This window comes from Choloepus didactylus, chromosome 2 (genome assembly GCF_015220235.1).
Source record: "Choloepus didactylus isolate mChoDid1 chromosome 2, mChoDid1.pri, whole genome shotgun sequence".
Classification (NCBI taxonomy): Eukaryota; Metazoa; Chordata; class Mammalia; order Pilosa; family Megalonychidae; genus Choloepus; species Choloepus didactylus.
The window spans coordinates 141,220,736-141,243,604 of NC_051308.1; the positions used below are offsets into that span (position 1 = coordinate 141,220,736).

The following is a 22,869-nucleotide window of genomic DNA, read 5'->3' on the forward strand; positions in this document are numbered from 1 at the left end:
CCACATATCACAAACAGTAATACCTGAATGGGAGATAGGGGGGATTTGAGCCAGACAGGAGTGCTCTGTAGGCTTCTTCTGGTGTCTTCTTTAAATAGATTACCTAAAATAGATAAATAGCAACATTTAGAACACTGCCAAAGAAAGACACAAAACTAATTCAATTATTCACCAAATCTGCATTTTGCTTCCCCCACTTGGAATAACAACTGTCATGGTAATAATGTTGACCTTTAGATAGCAACTGAGGGGCCAAAGCTTCCTTTCAGCTTGAAGTGGAGCAGCAATCTTTGGCTTAAGGATGGGAAAGAGAGACAGAAAGCAGATCCACAAAGAGGCCACTTAGAGGCTGTTTTCAAGGGCATGCTGAGCAGACAGAATGGTAGGGAGAAGGGAGCAGTCTAATTCTACTTCCATTCATTATTCTACTATGTCACTCACAGACCTGCAGTGAGGTAAGCCAATTTTGAAAGGCATCTCACAGTGAGCTTAACACCCATGGGAGCTCTACTGAGTCCTCCGCTCTAAGGAAAACCAGTGTTGCTCAGTAAATGCTCAATAAAATCACAATGAAATGGGTGAAAATGTATGCAGCTAAGAGCACTAGAAAACATACTGGCTTGGCTCTTGACATCAGGAACATTTAAATCCCTCTGGTCCAGCATGAAAATCTAATCCTAAACAAAAAGGAACCCTTAAAACAAATAAACAACTTCCACTTAATCAAATATTTAATGGCCACATATTATACGCCTGGCACTGTATCAGGTACTGGTACTTCTCCATAGATTTTACTTTTTAGTTTTGAATGTATTTGAATTAATGAAAATAATACAGTCTGAAGTAAGTGCTAAAAAGGACATAAGCAGGGTCCTGGGAAGAGAATAAAGAAGCTATTCTCAATGGCAATATATAATGTACCTAATTAATAATTTTAGGACTAGAAAACACCTGAATAAACTAAAAAAAGGAAACTAAAATATCATCAACAAAATAAAAGACCCTTCTAACTTAAGAAGAAAGCCCCATATTCATTTGTCAACTAAATGTGCAGGTCTAATAAAGCACACACCAACCAAACTGCACTGAGTATGAAACAAAAATAGCACAGAAAATAAAGCCATTGTAAAAGTGCTGAGTGTCTGTCTGGACCTGTAACATAGATTCTACAAACCAAGAATTACAACTCTAATTGCAGTTCAAATAAATTACCAAAATCCTTTTACCAACCTTTGCTTTAGAGATACCATTTTTAGTAACCAATGTTAAAACGGGATTTCATTGTGTCTTTATTGGTAGGTTATATAATAAAGTTGATTATAACAGTGATTTCTCAAGCCCAAAGATGCTGCAGTATTTTAAAATTGACTATGGCTGCTAAAAGGGAAAGCTGCTTGCAGAAAACTTCTGTGTTTGGATTAGATAATTAAATCTTACACAACAGCCTTTGAAAAGCAAAAATACATTTCCCTCCTCAGGAGCAATTATGTTAATTTCCTTTAATTCTGAGGCAGTCATTCCACAGGAGGGAGGCACCAGCCCACATGAAACACTTCTTTAGACTGGCTATCCCACAGGGTTTTGCTACTCATCTTACCTGCATGACTTAGCACACATGACCCATGTTCTCACATTGTAAGAAGAGAGCCTTTGTTTTTATTTTTATCCCAGTGCTAAAATATTAATATAAGTGCAAAGTGAAACCCCAAAGAGGCCATCTAAATTCCAAGATTCCAGGGGCAGGTATGCAATGACCTCTTATAACCTGATGGCCTTACATGGGGAGAATAGAGAAATGTTCCCCCATAAAGGAATGCATGCATGCTGGGCTTACTAAAATGCCAAATTCCATTTTTCCAGGAGAAAATATGTCATGTATTCACATGCCAGAAGATGAGTCTCCTTAATAAAAAGAGAAAGGGACAGGAGACAAGGTAGATAGATAGACAAGGGCTGAATGAAGCACAGAAGGGACGTAACATTTTTTAAACCTTGCTGTCGAGGAATCTAAAGCTCAGAAAGGTAAGGAAACCTCAAACTCACACTGCTGCTCTGTGATGGAGTTAGAATTGATCACAGATCTGATGACTCCAAAGGACATAGCAATTGCATACATTACATCTGCTTGAAAATATAAACCCAGTCAACAAAGCACAAATATGGAGAAGTAACTTTCTCTCCCTAATTCCTAAACAGCCTACACTTGACCTTAAAAAACTAAATGACTTCAAACTGTTAACAGTAGTTTTCTCTAAGGAATAGGACTGGAGGGAGGGTTAGAGAAAGAAAGGGATACTTTCTATTTTATGTATCTCTACATTTCTTGTATTTTGTATGGACAGATATGTAGTAATTTGTTCTTTAAACCTGAAGCAATCAAATCAGTTATAAAATGCCAAATTTCTTTCTAAAATAAAATCTATACTTAATACTCAGAAATTTGTTACCAGATATCCTAATATTTCTAAAAAACATTTTTTGAATAAAATTATTTCAAAGCATCTTCTAACTATTCTGATTTTCGTTTCCTGCTTCCCAGGGGGAACAAATATGTTGTATGTTGTCTATCCTTCTCACAAAATATTAACATATATAAATCCAAATAAAAAGAATCTTCCCTGTCTTTTGATTGATAAAACTTAACAAAAGTCCTTGGCAAAAATATACGTGGAAGTATTGTGTTCAAGGAGAATAATATTGTATACAATTTACTCACAAATGTTTAGAAAATAGATAGACAACCTGAAGGTGTATATGTGTGGCTTAACACACAAAGCTACTCAAATCTTCTATATTTTTAACTATTTGGCCTTAGATTTTAAGTTATGCCTCTCTAATTATTACATATTCAGGCATTTCCAGATAGCTTCATGTAATTGCGTGCCATCAGTTTGGGGAAAAAAAAATCAGTCACCTATTCTCAAATTTCATTTTACTCTACTTGTCTTTAGTCTTTGGCCAGCCAATCACTCCCTCGTCCTTGAAAAAAACGCCTTCACTTAGAAATTTCATATGTTGTCAAGATTTGGATAAGATGCAGATTTTTCAAGACCTACCTTCCAAAATGTTCAATAAGGTTATGGAGGGTTAAACCACTGAGAATTGATCCTGCCTGCTTTGTGGTTCAAAGTTTCATCTTATCCTATGGTCTTTAGTCCTACATAGTTTGTGTGTACATGTTATAAATGTGATGGCACTTCACTTGACTGGATAATATAGTTCTTTAATTCCTTTCCTTAGAAATACTTTTTCCATGACTGCATATTGACATGGGGTCTCAGACTTTATGTCCCTGTCTTTGTAAATTGCCTATTTATATTTTTGCCTGTTTTAAAATTTTCTCCTTTTCTTGCTGATTGCAGGAGTTCTGATTCTTGATGTTAATTATTTACTACTTATTAACAGTGTTTAACTTGTGTGTTAACTTCATCTATGATGTCCTTTAATTTTGAGGTGGTCCAATACACCAAATTTTCTCATGAAAAAAAAAAAAAAAAAAAAAGAAAATAGATAGAGATGGATAGATGGATTGGTAGATGGATGGATAGAATAATACAGCAAATATGGAAAATGTTAAAAGTCGGTAGATGTTAGGTATCTAGGTGGGGGATATGTTGGCATTCACTATATGAGTTTTGTATTATTTTCCAACTATCTTATCAGTTTGAAACTATTTCAAAATAAAAATTTAAAAAAAAATATAGCCCTTTGCATAGGCTTTGTGTAGTATGCCAATTTATCCCTGAATGGTGAGTTCATGAATAACTTTTATAAAACTGTCTTCCTCTTGCCAGGAAGCCCTAGAAACCTTATCAATAGAATAGCATTTGACATATACTTCCTTCTTTTTAACTGAACATCAGCCAACCATTTAAAGTGAGTTTTTCTGCTTAATTATCTTTGATGCCATGTATCAATGACCCAAATAACTCAATTTCTTTAATGAAAGATTCTTAAAGAGCCAGTATTCTAATTTATATATAGTTCCCATAGCCATGAGGTTTTTAACATAATACAAAATTATAGTACAAGTCAGCAAAATTTATAGTTTACCAATAAACCAATGTTTCCCAAACTTCAGTTATTCATCCATCAACTTTCCCATTTTCTGCTTCTCCATGTACCACCATGTACTACCATTTCTCTTTAAACAGACACAACAACAATGGGAACATAATTAACACCACTGAATTGTATACATGAATGTGGTTAAAGGGAAAGTTTTAGGTTGTGTATATGTTAGTAGAATAAAAATTTTAAAAAAAAATTGGACTATACAACACAGTGAACCCTATTGTAAAAGATGAACCATAGTTAATAGTACAATTATAAAAATGTTCTTTCAAGAATTGTAACAAATGTACCAAACCAAAGCAAGATGTTAATAATAGGGTGGTAAATGGAAACACTGTCTTTTATGCCTGATTTTTCTGTAAACCTATAAGTTCTCTAATAAAAAATAAAAAATCAATTAAAAAAATCTTTAAAGATACACAACAAAACAAATAATATTAATATACCTGAATTTCAGAAGCATTTTGAAATTTACAATTATGTTTCCCTACTCAGATAATATAATCCCTCTGATACCCAAGGGATGATTTTTAAAACAACAAATGGCTTAAATATAGAAGCCTGAAACAAACTCTGAGTCCTGAGTCATGAATTTGCTAACGGTCCTTCCCTAAGGTCATTTGACTCAGGCCTTACTATGTTTTTAGCTTTGTTTTAGGTGACACAGGTTCCCAAAAAAAGCCTTACTGCAAAGTGAGGCATGAGACACACACACAATAAATTTTAAAATAAAACCCATGCCTCAATGTTAGTTATATTTATAGTTTGTGATCTGGGAAATGAAAATATTCTTGAGGATTAGACTTGACCACTTCAGAGCCTTTTTCAATTTTGGCATTTGATTTCCTGTTATTTAATTTTTTTGTTTAAAAGGGGGGAAACAAATGCTGAGAACAGCCGTTCCCAGTCAGGTTCTGCCATTGGAACACTGACATGAGGGCTGTGAAAGTAACATCCCAACCATTTCTGAGTAAATTAAATTTCTTGAAAACAGAAGCTTCCAGAGAACCGACATTATAACTTGAAAACAGTCTAGACGCACTAAGATTTACCAAATATGGAAGACTTTATACCGAAAAGGAAAGACTGTCTTTAGAAGTGTCAAACAAACAACAATATATAAGGAAAATAAATGCCTAGGTTTAGCATACAGAGTACCGAAGATGAACATCCACAAAGATGTCACTGTGCTATGGGCCTTGAGCTCGAGTCCATTAATTAGTAGTCATGGCTGTGCTCCATCTCCAGCCCCTTAGAAATTAAAATTATCATATTTGCATGACAGCAATTGAAGAAGGGGTTGGACAGAATTTGGAAGAAAATGTTTCTTTTGCTGGCAAAGCTAACTGTTGCAAAGCACTTGGTTTGAAACTCTGCTCTCTAATGGGCTCTTACCAACATTCCCCTTTCCTGCCCTGAGTTCCTCCCAGTCAGCCAGTCTCAATATCAAAGTCATGTTTGATTTCTGATTCTGTCCTCTTCACTGTGCTAGCCCTCATCAAATCAGTATCCTGAAATGGTTCTTACTGCACAGTGTCTTTCAACTACAGGGCAAGTTTGGGGGCCTAAAATAAACATTTGTAGGGAGGCTCTGGAAGAAAATGGATACAAAATATCTTTTCAAATTTTACAAAATTATTTAACCATATGAACACTCCACTAAGGCCCCTGGAGAGAGGGGCCCAAATCTTAAATTTCATTAGCTTCCCAGTGAATCTGCCCTTTCATAACTATCATCAACCCATTATTTCTTTCATAGCTATCATCAATACATTATTTCAAACCCTTATCATGGCACGCAAGGATTAATACCATTTCTCTCTGCCTCCACCTCCTACTACTGTAGTAATTCCAGAGCAGGGCTCTGACAGGGTCAATTCTGCTTTAAAGCCCTACCCAGATTGCCTGCCCCCTCACAAGAAACGGTCCCAAACTATGTTTCCATGTGAATGTTCCACTGTTCCTTAAATGAACCCCATCTGCTAGAGTGGACCCCTCACCATTCCTTAAACATACTTGACACCTTCCTGCATCTGAGAATATTCTCCTGACCATCCACCTCTGCCTATTAAAATTCTTCTGACTTCATTAGACCCAACTCAAATATAGCCTCCATAATGCATTTCTTCAGAAAGTCCTCCCCTTACTCCTGAGACTCCAGAATAAATGACACTATCAGAGTAATAATTATCATAATGATGATAATAAAAACAGGCACATAAGTACACATATGTGCCAGCCACTATTCTAAGTATTTTACATAATTCGGTTCATTGACCCTCACAATAACCTTGTGAGGTATGTTCCATTATCTTTCCCATTTTATACATGAAGCGCTGAGAATCAGTTGTGCAAGGTCACACAGCTAGGGCTCGGTGGAGTCAGGCAGTCTGACTCCTCACAGGCATGCATATCCACTTCCTGATGGGCCCTTCACAGCTCCGTTACAATTATTTTCCTTTATACTCAATTGGAAAGCTCACCAAGTGCAGCAACCTAGGTTTCCATACCTTTATAAGCCTTACAATGCCTCCTGGCAGACAGATGATCAGTAAACACGTTTAGTGAATCACTGCTTTAAACTTATAAAGGTACTGAGAATGCACCCACCCTAGAGGTTTAATCCAGCTTAATTAATAATTACTGAATGAGATACAATATGTTTCACTACAACTTTACTGCTAATGTCAGGGGAAGCTAATGAAATTAACTTTCTAAGCCAAGTTGTATGAGAGCATCAACCTGGACACAGTCAATTCTCCAATGATGAACTGAGAGGGAATGAAGACAATGAAGGAAAAATAAGGGTTATAGTTCAGATTATTGGTATTTGCTTGTTGAAAACATCTAGAGTCTAGGCATACTACCTCACTAGGACATTCTCTCCCTATGTCTATTCTGAGGCTACAATTCTGCCACTCCCAACACCTGATAAAAAGCAGGAAGCAGAAAGTGGAACCAAACACAAGTCACCAAAGATGACTGTAATTCAAGCAACACTTACACTTTGCACAGGACCCTGAACACATATGAGGACACAGGAGGAGTCTGCAACCTCATTAAAGGCATTGACTGCAAGGGCTCTGGTGCGTGTCGGAAAGCCTCCATGGAAGACATCAACTTAACCTGGGCCTGCCTTGCATCATGACAGGCTTTAGGTGGTCCCCTCCTCCTCTTCCTTGGGATCTGGGTACTGCAGCAATTGAACATATGTCACTGGGCAGGCACGGCCCCTAATAATTGTGATGCTAGAGCACTCTAAATTACTTTGGGGTGCCTTCTCTGGCAACCTGATGGGATTAGGCCTCTGGTTTATGCTCTCAAAGTTCCCTGTCCTTCTCCTTCAACCTCTTACCCTGGTTTTTCACATTTCCATGGTTATTTGATTTGGTCTGTCATCCTGACTAGGCTGAAATTCTAATGAGAGCAGAATTTCTGTGTCTTCTGTATCTGCAGGACCCAAGCTGTACCTGGCACACAGCACACACTCAAAAAAATGGTTGATGATTGCATGACCAAACAGTGGGGGAAAGGGGTCATTTTACTGGAGAAAGAGGGCATTTTATGTAAGAAGAAGCATGACATAATCATAGAACACCGTTCATCTATCTGGAGAGTGAGGCAACAGGGTGTGGTGGTGAGGCACCCTGAGACTGGAGCCAGGCTGCCTCCATTCAAATCCAGGCCCTTTCCTTTACACACTCTATTATATCACCTCTCTGTGCTTCAGTTTACTTGCTGTAAAGTGGGGGTAACAACTGTAAATACTTCATAAAGTTGTTTGCTGGGAAGATTAAATGAATTAATAATATATGTAAAGTGCTCAGAATTGTATCTAGTACATAGTTCTTCTATACTAAAGAAGCACAAAACTTTGGTTCCATAATATTTTTTTCCCTTTTGGTCACATTAATCCGTATGAAACAGGATCCCCAGCTGTTCTTATTTCTCACACCCTTAGCCCTAACACCTGCCTATGTATACAAACAACAGAACAAGAGGTTGTAAACTTCCCTCATGATTGCTATATATCAAAATCATACCATATTAGACCAGAATTTAGTTCAACTCTTTCATTTTAAAGCACACTGATTTCACTCTCAGTTCTGCCTCCTCAAACAGTCTCCTGAATCTCCTGGTTTCTTAATATCAGCAACCATAAAATAAATGCCACCGGCCCTTGCTTTATTAAATCCATTGTCAGAATATCAGAAGATCCCAAGATGACCAGTGTGTCCCCTTCTCCAAGGAAGTACACGTAAACAAGAGAGAGTTGATATTATTAGCTTTGTACTTATTTTTGCTTATTTGAACTTCTTATGAACAAAAAAGATTACTAGACTGGGTTGTTGTTTTTTTCAGGATAGGAAAGCAATTACCAGATACCTGCAAAAATAAAAGAACCTTAGAATTCCAAGAAATGAACATAAACACACTGCAAGGTAAGAATCTCTGAGAAGAGCTGAAACATAACTTTTAAATTAAAGCCTCCTCCTTGGCTCCCAAGACCTTGGTTCTCTGACTTCTTAAATGTCAGGGCACTTAATTCATAAACTGCTTTTTCCTGAAGACAGCAGTAAGTTTTAATTGTCCCACAGATGCACAAACAAAATGTTAAATTTTGTTATTTTTTGCAACATTTTCTCCTTAAGCATTTCCTCACACTATATCCAGTGACTAAGAAAACAATACCTGCATTCAGCTTTAATTAAAAATAATAATAGGAAAAGCATGTATATTTCTCAAATGCCTAACCAATTCTATTTTTCTTTTAATTACCTTGGAAATAGAAATACTCAGCCTTAAACAATCACTTACAATTAGATAGGTTAATCTGATCACAAACCAGAAATACAACTGTATATTTTAAACAACCTGTGTTTTATCCAGTCTATTTTAAATCTTTTGTGCTAAACAGGATAAGGAATGCATCTTGTCTCCTACAGAGAGCAAGTCATTCTTCCTGTTCGTCAAGTTTCAACTATTATAGATCACAGAATACGAGGCATACAAAGTATAAGACAATGCATTTATTTAAGAAGTCTGGAGCCAAGGTTAATCGTAGAAGTAAGGCAGAACCTGATGTCTGGTCTCTATCTCCATTGCTTATTTCTGTCCTAAAAATAGCAAACAATTGGCATCCTATCCTTATGAGAACAAGGCCTAGAAATGACTCTGCTTTCCCACTGAGGTAATGTTTGTTTTGAAATATTTTCATGTGACATCTCTTTACATTGTAATTTGAAGTTGGAGTTGATATACAACCAACAAGCAGTGGATTTTATTCTATTTATTTGAGAATTAGTTTAGAATAGAAATACTCTCTCCAATCTTCTCGTGGATATAATTATAGTAAGAACAGTGGGAGCTCTTTGATGGGCAATTCAGGAGAACTAGGGACAACATTAGCCATGTATGTCTTCTCACCTAATTTGATGGGGACCATAATTTTCATAACAAGCCTAAAATGATGTCCTTCCAGAACTAACAGCTAAACCCAGGACAAATACATGTCTCTTGTTACAATTGGCTCAGTAATCCATAGGGCTTGCTTCAAGAGCTCACTTTCCAACACAGACATCGCTGAGCTGGCTGCATCTCACTGAACTAGCTCAACCCCTTATTAAACAAACCACGGAAACACTAAGTCAATGTTCTCAGCACACAGAAGTCTAAAGGGACCTGTTTAAGGGGAAAGGGAGAAAATGTTTAGTGCCAAGAAAATTTCAGTCCCTAGTCCCACACAGGCTGAGCAAAAGGCTGATGTGTCACAACATGCAGTTAAACAAAGCCCTGTATATCATCTATCATTCATCATAAGAATATAGTCTGGTTTAAAACACAAAAACAGATTCATTCCAGTATATCACTTGAATAATACCTACTCTCCGATAGAATGGTTTTAAGTTAAAAACTGGTGCTGAGTTTCACTGCCTACTTCTGGATATAGCGTAAGTTTTATTTCATAGAACTTTTTCATGCTAAAAAAGGAAAGTGAAAAAAAGTGAGAAAAGTGCATTCTTTATTAAATCAAGGACTTTGTTAGATCAAGCGTAGAGGGCAAAGAGCCGTAACTTCTTTTATGATGAAGACGCTTATTATAGATCCACTATAATAGACCAAAATTCAATGTGTAAAGTCCTCTTAACACCTATCATCAATTATAGAAAGTCCTTAACTTGCTAATGAATTATATTCCAAAAGTTTATTTGTAAAGGTTAATATTCAGATCTCTGGAAATACTTTCTTAAACATAAAATCTTATAATTTTTAGGGTCCTAGGCTAGTTCAAAAATGATTATTTACTCCATATTATCACGAAAATCATATAGCTAAAATAAAATGTAGTGGAAAACATTATTTCAAAAACTAAACACTAAAACAAAAATAATTAAATTAAACAAGGTTGCTTTTTAAATTATCTTCCCTCAATGCTAATACTTGAGGAAAGACTAGATTAGAAAAACTGTGGAAATCAGTGAACATGTTTATAACGACTCTAAAGTGAACCCTGAATTATTTCAAATGTTTTAACTGGTACTTTATTATACTTAATTGCACTTCAAAATGCTTAGGCAGTATGATTAGGAATGATTTCAAATGTGAAGGGATGAGGCAGGGAATATAGGAAAGGAGAAAGGTTTTCTTTATGTGACTAGTGGGAAATAATTTGGAAGAAAAGTGAGAAAGGTCAGAAATGTTCTGGATGTACATGAGAGGAAGACTGCCAAACTCTCCAGGAATGGAACCCCACTGGAGTGTAGGGGCAGGAAGACCAATCTGTGGCAGCTTCCCACCAACTTTATAGAAGCCTATGTTCTTTCTAGGAGGAGAAACGGAGGTGGACTAGATAATCCACTGTGCTCCTTTTAGTAACTAGAGCACATACCTGAGAGACTTTTAAAATAAAATAAAATAAACAAATAAATAAAAGCTTTTCAAACAGTCTTATTCCTTTTCGAATTTTAAGTTTATACGTGAGATGTTATCCACACTCTAAGACAGAAACCATCCAGCATGTGAACTAAATCTCAGATCTAGTATCTCATAGTAACTTGTAAACCACTGTTCTTTGAACTTACTCAAGAACAGAAAACCAACAATGAAAACAAACAAGGAACAGGTTGTTCTCTTCCAGTATTTACAAAAGAGTTGTTGCTTAGAGAAAGCAGGAGAAACAAGAGCTTTGCACACAAGTCAGCTGTTTGCAGAAAGGATCTGGTGGCAATTTTTCTACGCATTAGCCCAAACTGTTCAAACATATGCCACATGACAGGACCATCCTTCGAGAAGATGATAGAATAATCATTCTTATGTGTGTATAGACTTTCAAAGGAGTAACCATGTTCCCTAAAGACTTTAGATTGCTAATTTTCACACACAGTAGAACTGAAACAAGTGACAGCAACTCAAACTTAAATAAAAATAACTTAAATTCAATCTATAGATCTATTGCATACATATCCAATATACCTATACAAGAAGTCCATCCTACTTCCCTAGCAACTGGGAATTTCCTTCTCCTTCTGGCTCACTGCTGTAGGTAGCCCCACCACGTCCATAAACACTCCCCTCCTCCACTCCAGGTCAGCAACTTCTCACCCACATCTTTTGATCAGCATTAAGACTTGTATTACAGGTTTAGTAGTAGAAAGGAAAATGAGGATGAGGAAGTAAGGAAAAGAAGATAAGCAAAGACTTCTCTACAGCTCTACAGACCAGTGGTTCATTTATTCATTAGCAAAGAATGGATAAGACCATGTACAAGGCAGAAGTGTCCCTGACCTCACGGAACATCCTTTGTATGTTAGTGCAGATCCTCCAAGCCAGGGGATCCCAACTTCAAGTACTCCAAAGAAAAATCCCATGAAGCTGTTTTAAGATACAGTATCCTGACCTCTTCCTCCTGAAAGTCTGATAAGTAGATATAAGGTCTGGCCCATGGGTCATCTGAATACATAACTACGATTGAGAACCACTTTTAAAAGCTTTTTCTCTATATAAGTCAAAGGGCTAAATACCTGAACTGTATCACAGAACTACAAATAAACTGTGGCCTTAGTTTTAAGTGACAGCTGATATAAGAAAGGAGGTCTACACTCTTGATGAAACTCCAAGGGTGCATCAACAGGCTTTGCCAATGTCCTTTACAACCATGCAACAAATCTACCTCTTCATTCATGTGCCTATTTCTGGCACTGAGTTATATTTTAGGGATATAAAAATGAAGATAATATGCTTTCTGTCTTGAAGTTCACGGGGAAGGCAGACATAAACAATTCATCAGCCCATTACAGTATAAGTAGCATAAGGGAAATTTGATAATTGCATCATGGAGAGTTTTGAGTGGAGTTTTAAAAGATGAGCTTAAAAAATCTCCTGGATGTACAAATAAACAATAAGCACATAAAAAGATGCTCAACATCACTGGTCATTAGGGAAATGCAAATTAAAGCCACTAGATAGCATTTCCCACTAGAATGAAAAAAAAAAAAAAAATCTTCTGAAGTGCAAATCAGATCATTCAAACTCTCTAATAGGTCCCATGTCATGGAAAATAAAATCCAAACTCTTCCCCTTACATTCAAAGCCCCGGCTGAGACCTCAGATAGCATGGCCTTCATTAGCCTCTTCATCCTCTGTGCTCCAACCACATCGGCTTTCTCTTGGTTCCTCAGTACATCAAGCTCATGGCCCCCTATACCTAGAAATGCTACCTCCTTATCAGCTTAACTCTCACCACCTCAAAAAGGACTCCCAAACAGCCAGCTAATCACTAGCAAATCACTGCATTTTAATTCTATGCATAACTGATCTTTTGTTTGTTTGTTGTCTGTCTCACTCACCAGAATGTAAGCTCCATGAGGGCAGGGTTTTTTTTGTTTTGTTTTGTTTTGTTTCTGTCTTGTTCATGGCTATATCCCTAGAACCTAGAAGATTATCTGGCATAGGTACTCCATAATTATTTGATGAATGAATGAATGAACAAATGAACCAGACAGAGAGGAGAGGGAAAGATTATTTCCCTTTAAAATAAATAAAGAGTTTCATTCAATAAAGACTACAGCAGCCCCCTATGTCTCTATTTTGACTAAGCTACCAGGAAATGCATTACTAAGTTTTGAGCTTTGCTGTTCTACTATTTAATTTCAATAGCTCTCCTGTATCTAAGAGATATATATATACATACACATATAACTTTTACTTTGCTTTTCTGCCCCTTCATCCTTTTTTATCATCTGATTTTTGTCCTTTTGCCTTCATTTTTACAGTTTTTTGATATACTATACATATAAAAATATATATCAGATTCTGTTTGGGAAACTGGAAACACAAAAATATTTTAAATCATTCAACCTATAGAGCTAGACAAGCAAATATTTCAGGAACAAAATAATATACCAATAAGGGTCTTATAAAAGTTCAGAGGAAATTCATGTGAGGTTTTTTTCCCTCCTTTAAAACTCCCTTTACAGAGAAAATAGAATAAACTCAACAGATAACTTGAATACAAAATCTAATTCTGTACACCAAATATTGAAAAACATACCTTGGATATCTGTTGTTTCTGTCTTGCCCAACATCCAGCACCCTTGATTTTCCCCTGGGGTGGGTATAATCTCCAAGTTAGGCCAATCAGACAAACTCAGGTATTTCAATCTTGAGTAAAATGACACAAGGACTGACACTGGGGGTTAATCTGTCTTGAGAAATTACCCTACAGAAACTCTTCTTAAGTCCTTTCTGACTAAAGCCCCAGGGACATCCTGGTCCCTCACCTTTCCAGCCTTGGTTGAGCCTCACATCTGTATTAAAATACCCTTTTTCACTTGAGCTAGCCAAAGCCCGTTTCTGTTGCACACAACCAAAGGACTCCAACTAAAACAACACTGCTATTCTATATATTGGAGAGTTAAGAAGAAAGAAGGGGAAGAGAAAGGAAAGAGCAAGAGGAAAGAAGTGGTCAGAAAGAGAGGAAGGAGAAAGAGGTAGTAGAAGTAACAGAAAAAACAAAGATGGAGAGTGAGAGCTACAGAGCGATAAGAGAGGGAGAGATGAGTAACAGGCATAAAGGAAAAGAGAAAGCAAAGCATGAGAAAAGATGAAGTTATTTTCTCACACAAGAGTGCTTCCTTGGGCTGTGAGTCTCTGAGTAAGCTGCGGGATGCTAAGGCAGAACAGAAGGAGGATTAGAATGCCAACAACCTAGGGAGTTCTTGGCCCTCTCAATTCTGCCTCTTGTGACAAGTTACTTAATTTCTCTGTGTCTCCTACTGCAATGGGGGACGATGGGCAGGCAGGGCAGGGAAAGACGAAAGATCCCCTCTAAGGTCCATCCATTTCTAAACCTCAATGAAGAATCACTGTGTACAACTACACTAGGACAATTCTTCAGAGGGGAAATTATTCTCCGGATTGCTAGAGTAGACATGGAAAAGTCAGACAGGACCCTACCCCCACCCCACCCAAGGTCAGCCTGGTATCTAGTATTCAATCTGAGGTCAAGGTCAACCAATGTTCCTCCAGAAAAAAAAAAAAAAAAAGACAAAAAAGCAAAACAGTTAAGAGAGGTAACCCAGTGGCCCACATTCTGGGTAAATTACAAAACTTTTTAATTCCATGGAATGCGAGGCTCTTGACAACTTGAATCTGAATTCCTTTTCATCTTCCATGAACTCAGAAGTACAATATTTTTATCAGTTGGTACACATATTTAAAATCTAATATCTAATATATATTTTAAATAACCTAATGCTAGGATATCCTATACCTTTTTGTTTGACTTGGAGACAGGAAAACAAAATAATTTTATAAAATGTTTTAAAATGTGAACCCCATTTTATCATTTATACCATTAAATTTCACAGCTGTGTTTTCGATAAAAGAATAAAGTTTAAATTTGGCTTCAGGTAAAATAAGTAGCTTGCTGCCTAAACTACAATTGACTTGCAGAAACTGAGAAATTTCTCAAAATTTCAGGCATTTCTGAAGAGAACAAAAACACTTTATCACATTCAAATGAAAGGATTTAAGGTTTCCCCAATTCCAGGAAAGACAATATCCTGGATACTACCTGGAGAATTAGAGCATATCCCTAAGTTGAGTTAGAAATCAACAGCATTTGGTGATGGTGGTCAAGGGCAGAACGTGGGAGTGAGAGGAGTGAATGAGCCTGGAGCTTGGAGTCTGTTTACAAAGCCACATGCTAATACAGGGAGCAGGTATCACATCATTTCCTACACATTCTTAACATGACATCCAGGATCATGGGAAATCCAAATTTGCTCCATAGCTGACTCTTATCTTGTTCATTCCTTTATTCATTAAAAAGACAGAGCCAGGAACTACATAAGGTATTGGAGGTGCACATATGAGTAAGAAACATCCCTTAGTTCAAGAAACTCATTCTAGTAGGAGAGAGAGAGAAAAACAATTAATTGCAAGGAGCTCATTCTGTGGATTATATGTGTACATGTCTATATATATATAGACACACTTATACACACACAATTAATTGCAAGACAAGGAGAGATAATCAAGCCATGTTGTGGATCAGGTAGAAAGAAAATGACAAAAAAAAAAAAAAAAAACAAAACACAACAGCTGGGGTGTGGACAGATAAATTCAAGAGAAAAGATCAGGAAAGGCTTCTCCAAAGAGGGGACTATATTTTTTATTAACTAAGAAATTTCCCAGAGCAGGCCCTACCAAATGACTCCCCACCCAATCATGGAAGAATTCTAAGTCTGATTCATGCTAGAGTATGTATCTTCACATGGAAAGGTTTGTCTGCCTGCTCATTAATTTGAAACTAGAAACCACAAATGTTACTCCCCTAATTAAATAATTCTATAAAGTCCTGTGGCCAATTCAAATATATTTTTTTAGGATGAGATTACACTTTCCCAGCCCTACTACTTATTAACTGTGAATCTGCTGTCTAACTACATCCCTGGCTTTATGTCCTTATCATACAAGTTTGGTGTTCCATGATGAAAAGTCTTCCAAAGGCCCTACAAGCATTTGTCATGGGGGGTGGACAGTGGGCACAGGGGAAGCAAGGCTGAGGCAGAGGAACAAAGAAAAAAGAGAAAGTAAGAGAGATGCAGGGCAGAGGGGCCCCAGAGTGAGCACTTAGGGCTCAAGAGTAGCTTGGACACGGTCTAAGTTTATTAGTGTGGAACTGTATTTTTGGCATCAAAAGTCTTAGGAATAACTGAACATACAGCAACCTCAACAGGAGTTGCTTTTAGCTCCTTCTTTAACATTTCAGAGAGTACATATGGAGAGGTTTTTCAATTTATTCATTCACTTTCAATAATGGGGAAAAGGCCACAATTTACTTGCCATATCAAATAGAAAAAAAATTTCTTGAAATAAAATTTGCATAGATTAAGATTCTGCACCAAAAAAAAAAAAAAAACTCATAAGTCTAAGGTTTAAGAATAGATGCCACTGGGTGAATAGGGCATTGTATAAGTTATGAGGACAATCTTAGAAATAAAACTTGACGAGACACTATAAATGGAGCAAACACAGCAGACTCAGTTCACCTAAGGCAGACCCAAGCACACACTTTTCTCATTCAAGATTTTCCCCAACTGAAATAAATGCACACGTTGGCTGCCTGGAAGAAAGGAATGAGGATGAGAGACGTATGAGAGTAAATAGGGATTCAAATCAAAATGAGAGAAGAAAAGATAAATCACATTATTTGAGACCTTAAAGCAAACTCAAGTTCTCCTAAGAATCAAGTATCAACTGAATAAAAACCACATGGAAATCAGCCACACATCTAGATACTTAGACATAGGAGCCTCTGGGGAGTTCAGAACACCTTCAGTTTTTCTTAAGCTGCTCCTATTAATTGTAGACTACCCCAGATGGGCAAACAATCACCTGTTCATTCAGTGCCAAAATCAATGCCCTCAAAAATATGCAAATATATTTGTGGCCTAAGCACAAAAAATAGATTCTCCAGTAGCTGTGTCTTCTAGACTGCTATTCATGAGTAGTGAAATCAATTTTATGGATAATGACTATATTTTTTTCATTAAATAGAACAGAACAGAACATGTCAGTATGCCTCACACATTGTAAGGTAAGAATTACTTCATGAATCGTTTGTTTCAATCACACATGAATGGTGTGTATGTGTGCACTGTGTGCACTAAGCTGAGATTTAAAATAAGTTGCTTACTGTGGACTGTAGCAAAAAAGTTTGAAAAACTCTGTTCTCATGTCCCCCTATCACTCCCCTACACTTAGACCTACTCCAAGACATCCATGGAGACATCACCAAAAGCCAATGTGAAAACAGTCATTTCACCTTGTTGGTATCCAAAGGTATTTGGGGTGTTAGTGTCATTGGCCACAATTAAAGCTCAGATGCTACCTAGAGAAGAAGCTGCATGATTAGTATACTTGAAACAATGCTTTCTAAGCAGAAAATTCTACCCTTCCACACTGCGTGCTGTTTTCAATCTTCCACAGACTATTAAGGGCTAGATGCAGTGTGTTATTCCAAGACAAGACCGCTCAGTTACACTGGGACTGGATAAATCTTCCGAAAGGGAATTTAGGGACCTAGGTTCAAGGGTCTCTTTCACTAACTGGGTTTGAATTTAGACAAAACACTTATGTCTCTGGGCTCAGATTCCCCAACTGTAATCTGAGAAAGTAGGACTGAAGCAGGGTTTTTCCAAGTGAGTTTTCTGTAGCGATATTTAAATGGTTTTACAAAAGTGGTTCCATTTTTTTGAAATTAATATATGTTTATTTTTAAAACTAAGAGAAAACAGTAAACACAATCACATGCATTCAGCATTAAACTCTACCATGGTGGAAATTATTGGTGCATATACTTGAGCAGCTGAATAACCTCAATTTTGTGTAAAACTTGGAAGAATTACCTCCAGTTTCTGTATATATTCTAATAAACATCTCATTGAGTGGGAAGACCATAGCTCTGCACTAGAGATATGTTTAAATGTGAGCCTGTTCTTGTACAGATATTTCTATAAAATTGAACAGAGATGGCCCACAGTCAGGTAAAGGCCAGGGGAGACCAGGCAGATGTGTTCAGGACATGATCTCACATCACACACAGCAAATACATTTCTACTCACACTGTGATAATACTGGATAATAAATGTCTTCAGGGCTTTGGGCACCTTTTTCTTGAATGTTTTTATAAAGGATGAATGCAGTTAAAAATTTTTAAAGATTCAACTGTGATTCAAAATTTTTCTAGTATTTCTCTTTCAAGCCTTTAGATTACTTTTTATCCCCCAAACTCTCGAGCTTGTAAGGACAGCTGTTAAAAAAAATAATTGACATTTATTAGCAACTACTTATATGTATGAATAAGGATTTCCCCCTATTGAGAAAACACAAAAATTATACTGGGGATAAATTAAGACTATCATTTATAATTCTGATTTCAAATGATAGTTTGTATTAACAGAGCCCATTTCAGTTCTAAAACTTTAGAGAACTATATAAAACACCTGTTTTACCCGGTAGCTTTAACAAAAGATATTAATGCCTTAAAACAAACACTGAGATTCTTTAAATTATTTTTATAATTAGGAATGACTGTAGTTTGTTTTTAAGCAATCCAGTTTTCAAATCACTCCATATTAAACTTAAAAGAACTGTAAGAACTAAATTACTAGGTTTTTTTATCAATTAAACATACAGTCATTCGTTCCACAAACAGTTATTGAGCACTTAGGATGTGTTTTAGATGCTAGCACTGGTGTGGAAAACAAGACAAAGTCCTTTCCCTTAAAGGGAGAGATAATAAACAAGCAAATAATATAATTTAAAACATTCAAAAAGTAGATTCCTATTCTGAAAATTTTAAAAACAACCTCATACAAAATAGCTCAAAAAGAATAAAATAGCTAGGAATAAATTTAACTAAGGAGGTGAAGGACTTGTACACTGAAAACTACAAAACCTTGCTGAAAGAAATAAAAGAAAACCTAAATAAATGGCAAGACATCCCATGTTCTTTGATAAGACAATAATATTAAGAAGTCAATATTACTTAGAGCTATCTATAGATTCAACACAATATCTATCAAAATCCCAGCAGCCTTTTTGCAGAAATGGAAAAACCAATCCTCAAATTCATATGGAATCATAAGGGGCTCCAAATAGCCAAAGAAATATTGCAAATGAAAAACAAAGCTGCAGATCTCACACTGATTTCAAAATTTACTACAAAGCCACAGTAATCTAAAGTGTGGTACTGGCATAAGGACAGACACATAGACCGATTAAATAGAATTGAGAGTTCAGAAATAAATCCACGTATCTATGGCCAAGTGATTTTTGACAAGGTGCCAACTACATTAATTGGGAAAAGAACAGTCTCTTCAATAAACGGTATTGGGAAAACTGGCTATTCAAAATGCATAAGAATGAAGTTAGACCCCTACCTCATGCCATACACAAAAATTAACTTTAAACGGGTCAAGAATCTAAACACAAGAACTAAAACCATAAAACTCCTAGAAGAAAACAAAGGGGAGGACCCTTCATAACCTTGGATTTGGCAATGGTTTTTTATATATGATACCAAAAGTATAAGTAAAAAAAGAAAAAATAGATAAAATGGATTTTTCAAAATTTAAAACTTCTGTGCATGAAAGGACACTATCAAAAAAGTAAAAAGACAACATACAGATTGGGGGAAAATGATTGCAAACCATATATATGATAAGAGTTTAATATCCACAATATATATAAAGAACTGCTACAACTCAACAACAAAAATATAAATAGCCCAATTAAAAAATAGGCAAAGGACTTGAATAGACAGTTCTCTAAAGAAGATACACAAATAGCCAATAAGCACATGAAAAGATGGTCAACACCACTGATGATCAGGGAAATACAAATCAAAACCACAATGAGATACCACTCATACCCACTAGCATGGCTTTAATTTAAAAAACAGAAAATAATAAACATCAGTGATGATGCAGAGAAATAGGAAGCTTTTATATTGCTGGTGGCAGAGTAGAATGGTACAGCCACTGTGGAAATCAGTTTGATGGTTCCTGAGAAAATTGAAAATAGAATTACCATATGATCCCACAATCCCAATTCTTGGTATATACCCAAAAGAACTGAAAAGCAAGGACTCGAACAGGTATTCGTAAACCAGTGTTTATAGCAGCATTATTTACAATAGTAAAAAGGTGGAAGAGAGCAAAGTGTCCATCAATGGATCAATGGATAAACAAAATATTCATACAATGGAATACTATTCAGCCATGAAAAGTAATGAAGCTCCGATGCATGCTGCAACATGGATGAACCTTGAACACCTCAGGTTGAATGAAATAAACCAGACACAAAAAGACAAATACTGTATGATCACACATATGAAATACCTAGAAGAAGCAAACTTCATAAAGACAGATGGTGGTTTATAGGTTTTGTGGTAGAGGGTGGGGATGGGAAGAGGGAGTTATAGCTTAATGGGTAAGTAGTTTCTGTTTGAGGTGATGAAAAAGGAGTGGTAATGGATGTCAGTTATGGTAGCACAATATTGTAAATATAATCTGTACTACTGAATTGTATACTCAAACATGGTTAGAATGGGAAATTTTGTGCTTTATATCAGTTACTACAATAAAAAGTTAAATTAAAAAAAGTACACTTCCTTAATTCAGTACATAAATGAAGCAAATGGGCAAAAGCTTTCAATAGGTATATGTCATTCCAAGGCTACTAATAAGATTCAGAAACAAGCAACTGCTGTAAGCACACACAGTGAACCAGTACTAAATATATAATGAGATCTATACATAGATATACACACACATATATACACATATATGCATATACATATATACATATATGTATACATACACATATATGAGAATTTACTTACAGCACAGAGGAAGTTTATCAAGATGCTAAAAGGAGAACAGGAAAAATGCTGAAAAGACATTCAGTTTAATTTGGGAAACAAACCTTCCATTAATGAAAAACAAACAGCTGATTTTTGTATTCCAGAAAGCTAGATGAAATATGCAAGGAGAGTTGACTAAGGGAAGATACTGTTCTAACCACATGCAGAAGACTAATAGAACTTCCAACTCAAAGAGATACAAATTGAAAGATGCTGTATGAGTTCAGGGAGTGTGACCTGTTTTAAAGTCACCAAAATTAAAGGCCTGCAGAACTACAACACTGCCTGGACCATTTACAGGCAATATCACAAAAAGCATTCTTGCCTAACAAACCATAAAGGAAGGAACTGCAAACAGGAACATGCCCTGCCCCAGCCATGTGCCACCCCTCCCTTCCTCTCCAAATTTCTATGGGCTGAAGCAAACACTATCTGTTAGATTTACCAAGCCACAACAGAAGACAGAGCATCACGACTGACATCCGTTATATTATTTTTTAATAAATATTTAAGGTAAATGTCTTTATTATTTAGAACCAACACTTTTCTTGATAAACTTATCTAAATTTTAAACAAAATTTGTTTAACCTACTTGTTTTTTAATGACAATTCAAAGCAGTTCTGAAATTGCAATTTACTGAAGAATTGTAAGTTAAAGGAAACTAACATGCTTAGGCCAAGCAATAAAATATATATAGTTTCAGAGTTAACTAACTGGTTTATCAGTTTCCAATGTTCTAAAACATACACAAATCCTTATTATTTTTAACTCATACTGTTCTGAATATAATTTTCTGTTAATTTAGCAGACACCTTTGTTAAATAATCAATAGGTATATTTTCAGCAGATCTAACTAATCATCTTTCCATTCAGGTATACAGAAGTACTTATTAATAAAGCATTCAGATGAATAATAGAATTTAAGGTATACGGACTTCCTAATTTCTTAAAAAAAAACTTGGACTGATGTGTGTGATTTCTAGGGGTCTGACCTATTGGTACAAAGTAGACAGGGGGAAAATACTTTTATTTCTTAAGGAATGAGACTGATAGGCCCTTTCCAACTTTCAAATGTTCCAAAATAGAGAAAAAAATTTTTTTAAATTTTTCAAAAACTTAATAAACCTGTAAATAAAACTATAAGAATAATATACCTCATTAATAATCAAAGAAGTGATTAGTAAAACAATGTATTATTTTTCACACCTATTAAATTTCCAAATTCTTAATGTTTATATGCAATATGCAAAGGTATGTGAAACAAGATTTCACATAGTAGCAAATTTAGTGTTAACTGGCTCAAACATAGCAATATGCTCTAGGAGCCATAATCTTACTTCTGGCTATCTAAAGATAAAAACCCACAAAAAAATATTTATGATGCAGACAGATGTTTGTCACATTATAAATACTTTGAAAATCATCTAAAATGTTAAGCAAACAATGGTATACCCTCTAAATGGGGTAATATTTTGGCCCTCTCAGTAGCAAAGCGGCCAAATACATGTAGGTTAAGTGAAAAAATGATTCACAAAACTACACTGCAAATTACACTTAAGTAAATAGTTTAGGTTTAGAGTGATTTAATTACAGGAATTTTCATATTTCCCACAAAGTAGTTATGCCACCTTTTTAATTTAAAAATTGTAAGGAAAAAAAAGTATCTTATTAGATTATCCCCCTTTCAAATCAGAAATTTAAAATATAACTAATCTTCTCCCAATCCTCCTTCACTGCCTTCCCACCACTCACTACCCCTCCCCCCAAAAAAAAACCCTAGCATCCTCAACTCCTAAGACACACCTGATTCATAATAGGAGCTCAAAAAACACTTGTTGAATGAACTCATATCTATCCAGAT

The 22,869-nt window shown here is 35.9% G+C and overlaps 1 protein-coding gene across 3 annotated transcripts in view; it reads right to left on the reverse strand.

The window, feature by feature from the left end:
* The window catches only part of CDC14A (cell division cycle 14A), a 187,645-nt gene that overhangs the window by 122,949 nt on the left and 41,827 nt on the right, over window positions 1-22,869 (reverse strand). For all 3 annotated transcript variants that reach the window (XM_037826540.1, XM_037826539.1, XM_037826538.1), the window contains exon 5: window positions 24-103. In XM_037826540.1, coding sequence (XP_037682468.1) covers window positions 24-103 — 80 coding nt within the window. The remainder of the gene's footprint in view (window positions 1-23; window positions 104-22,869) is intronic.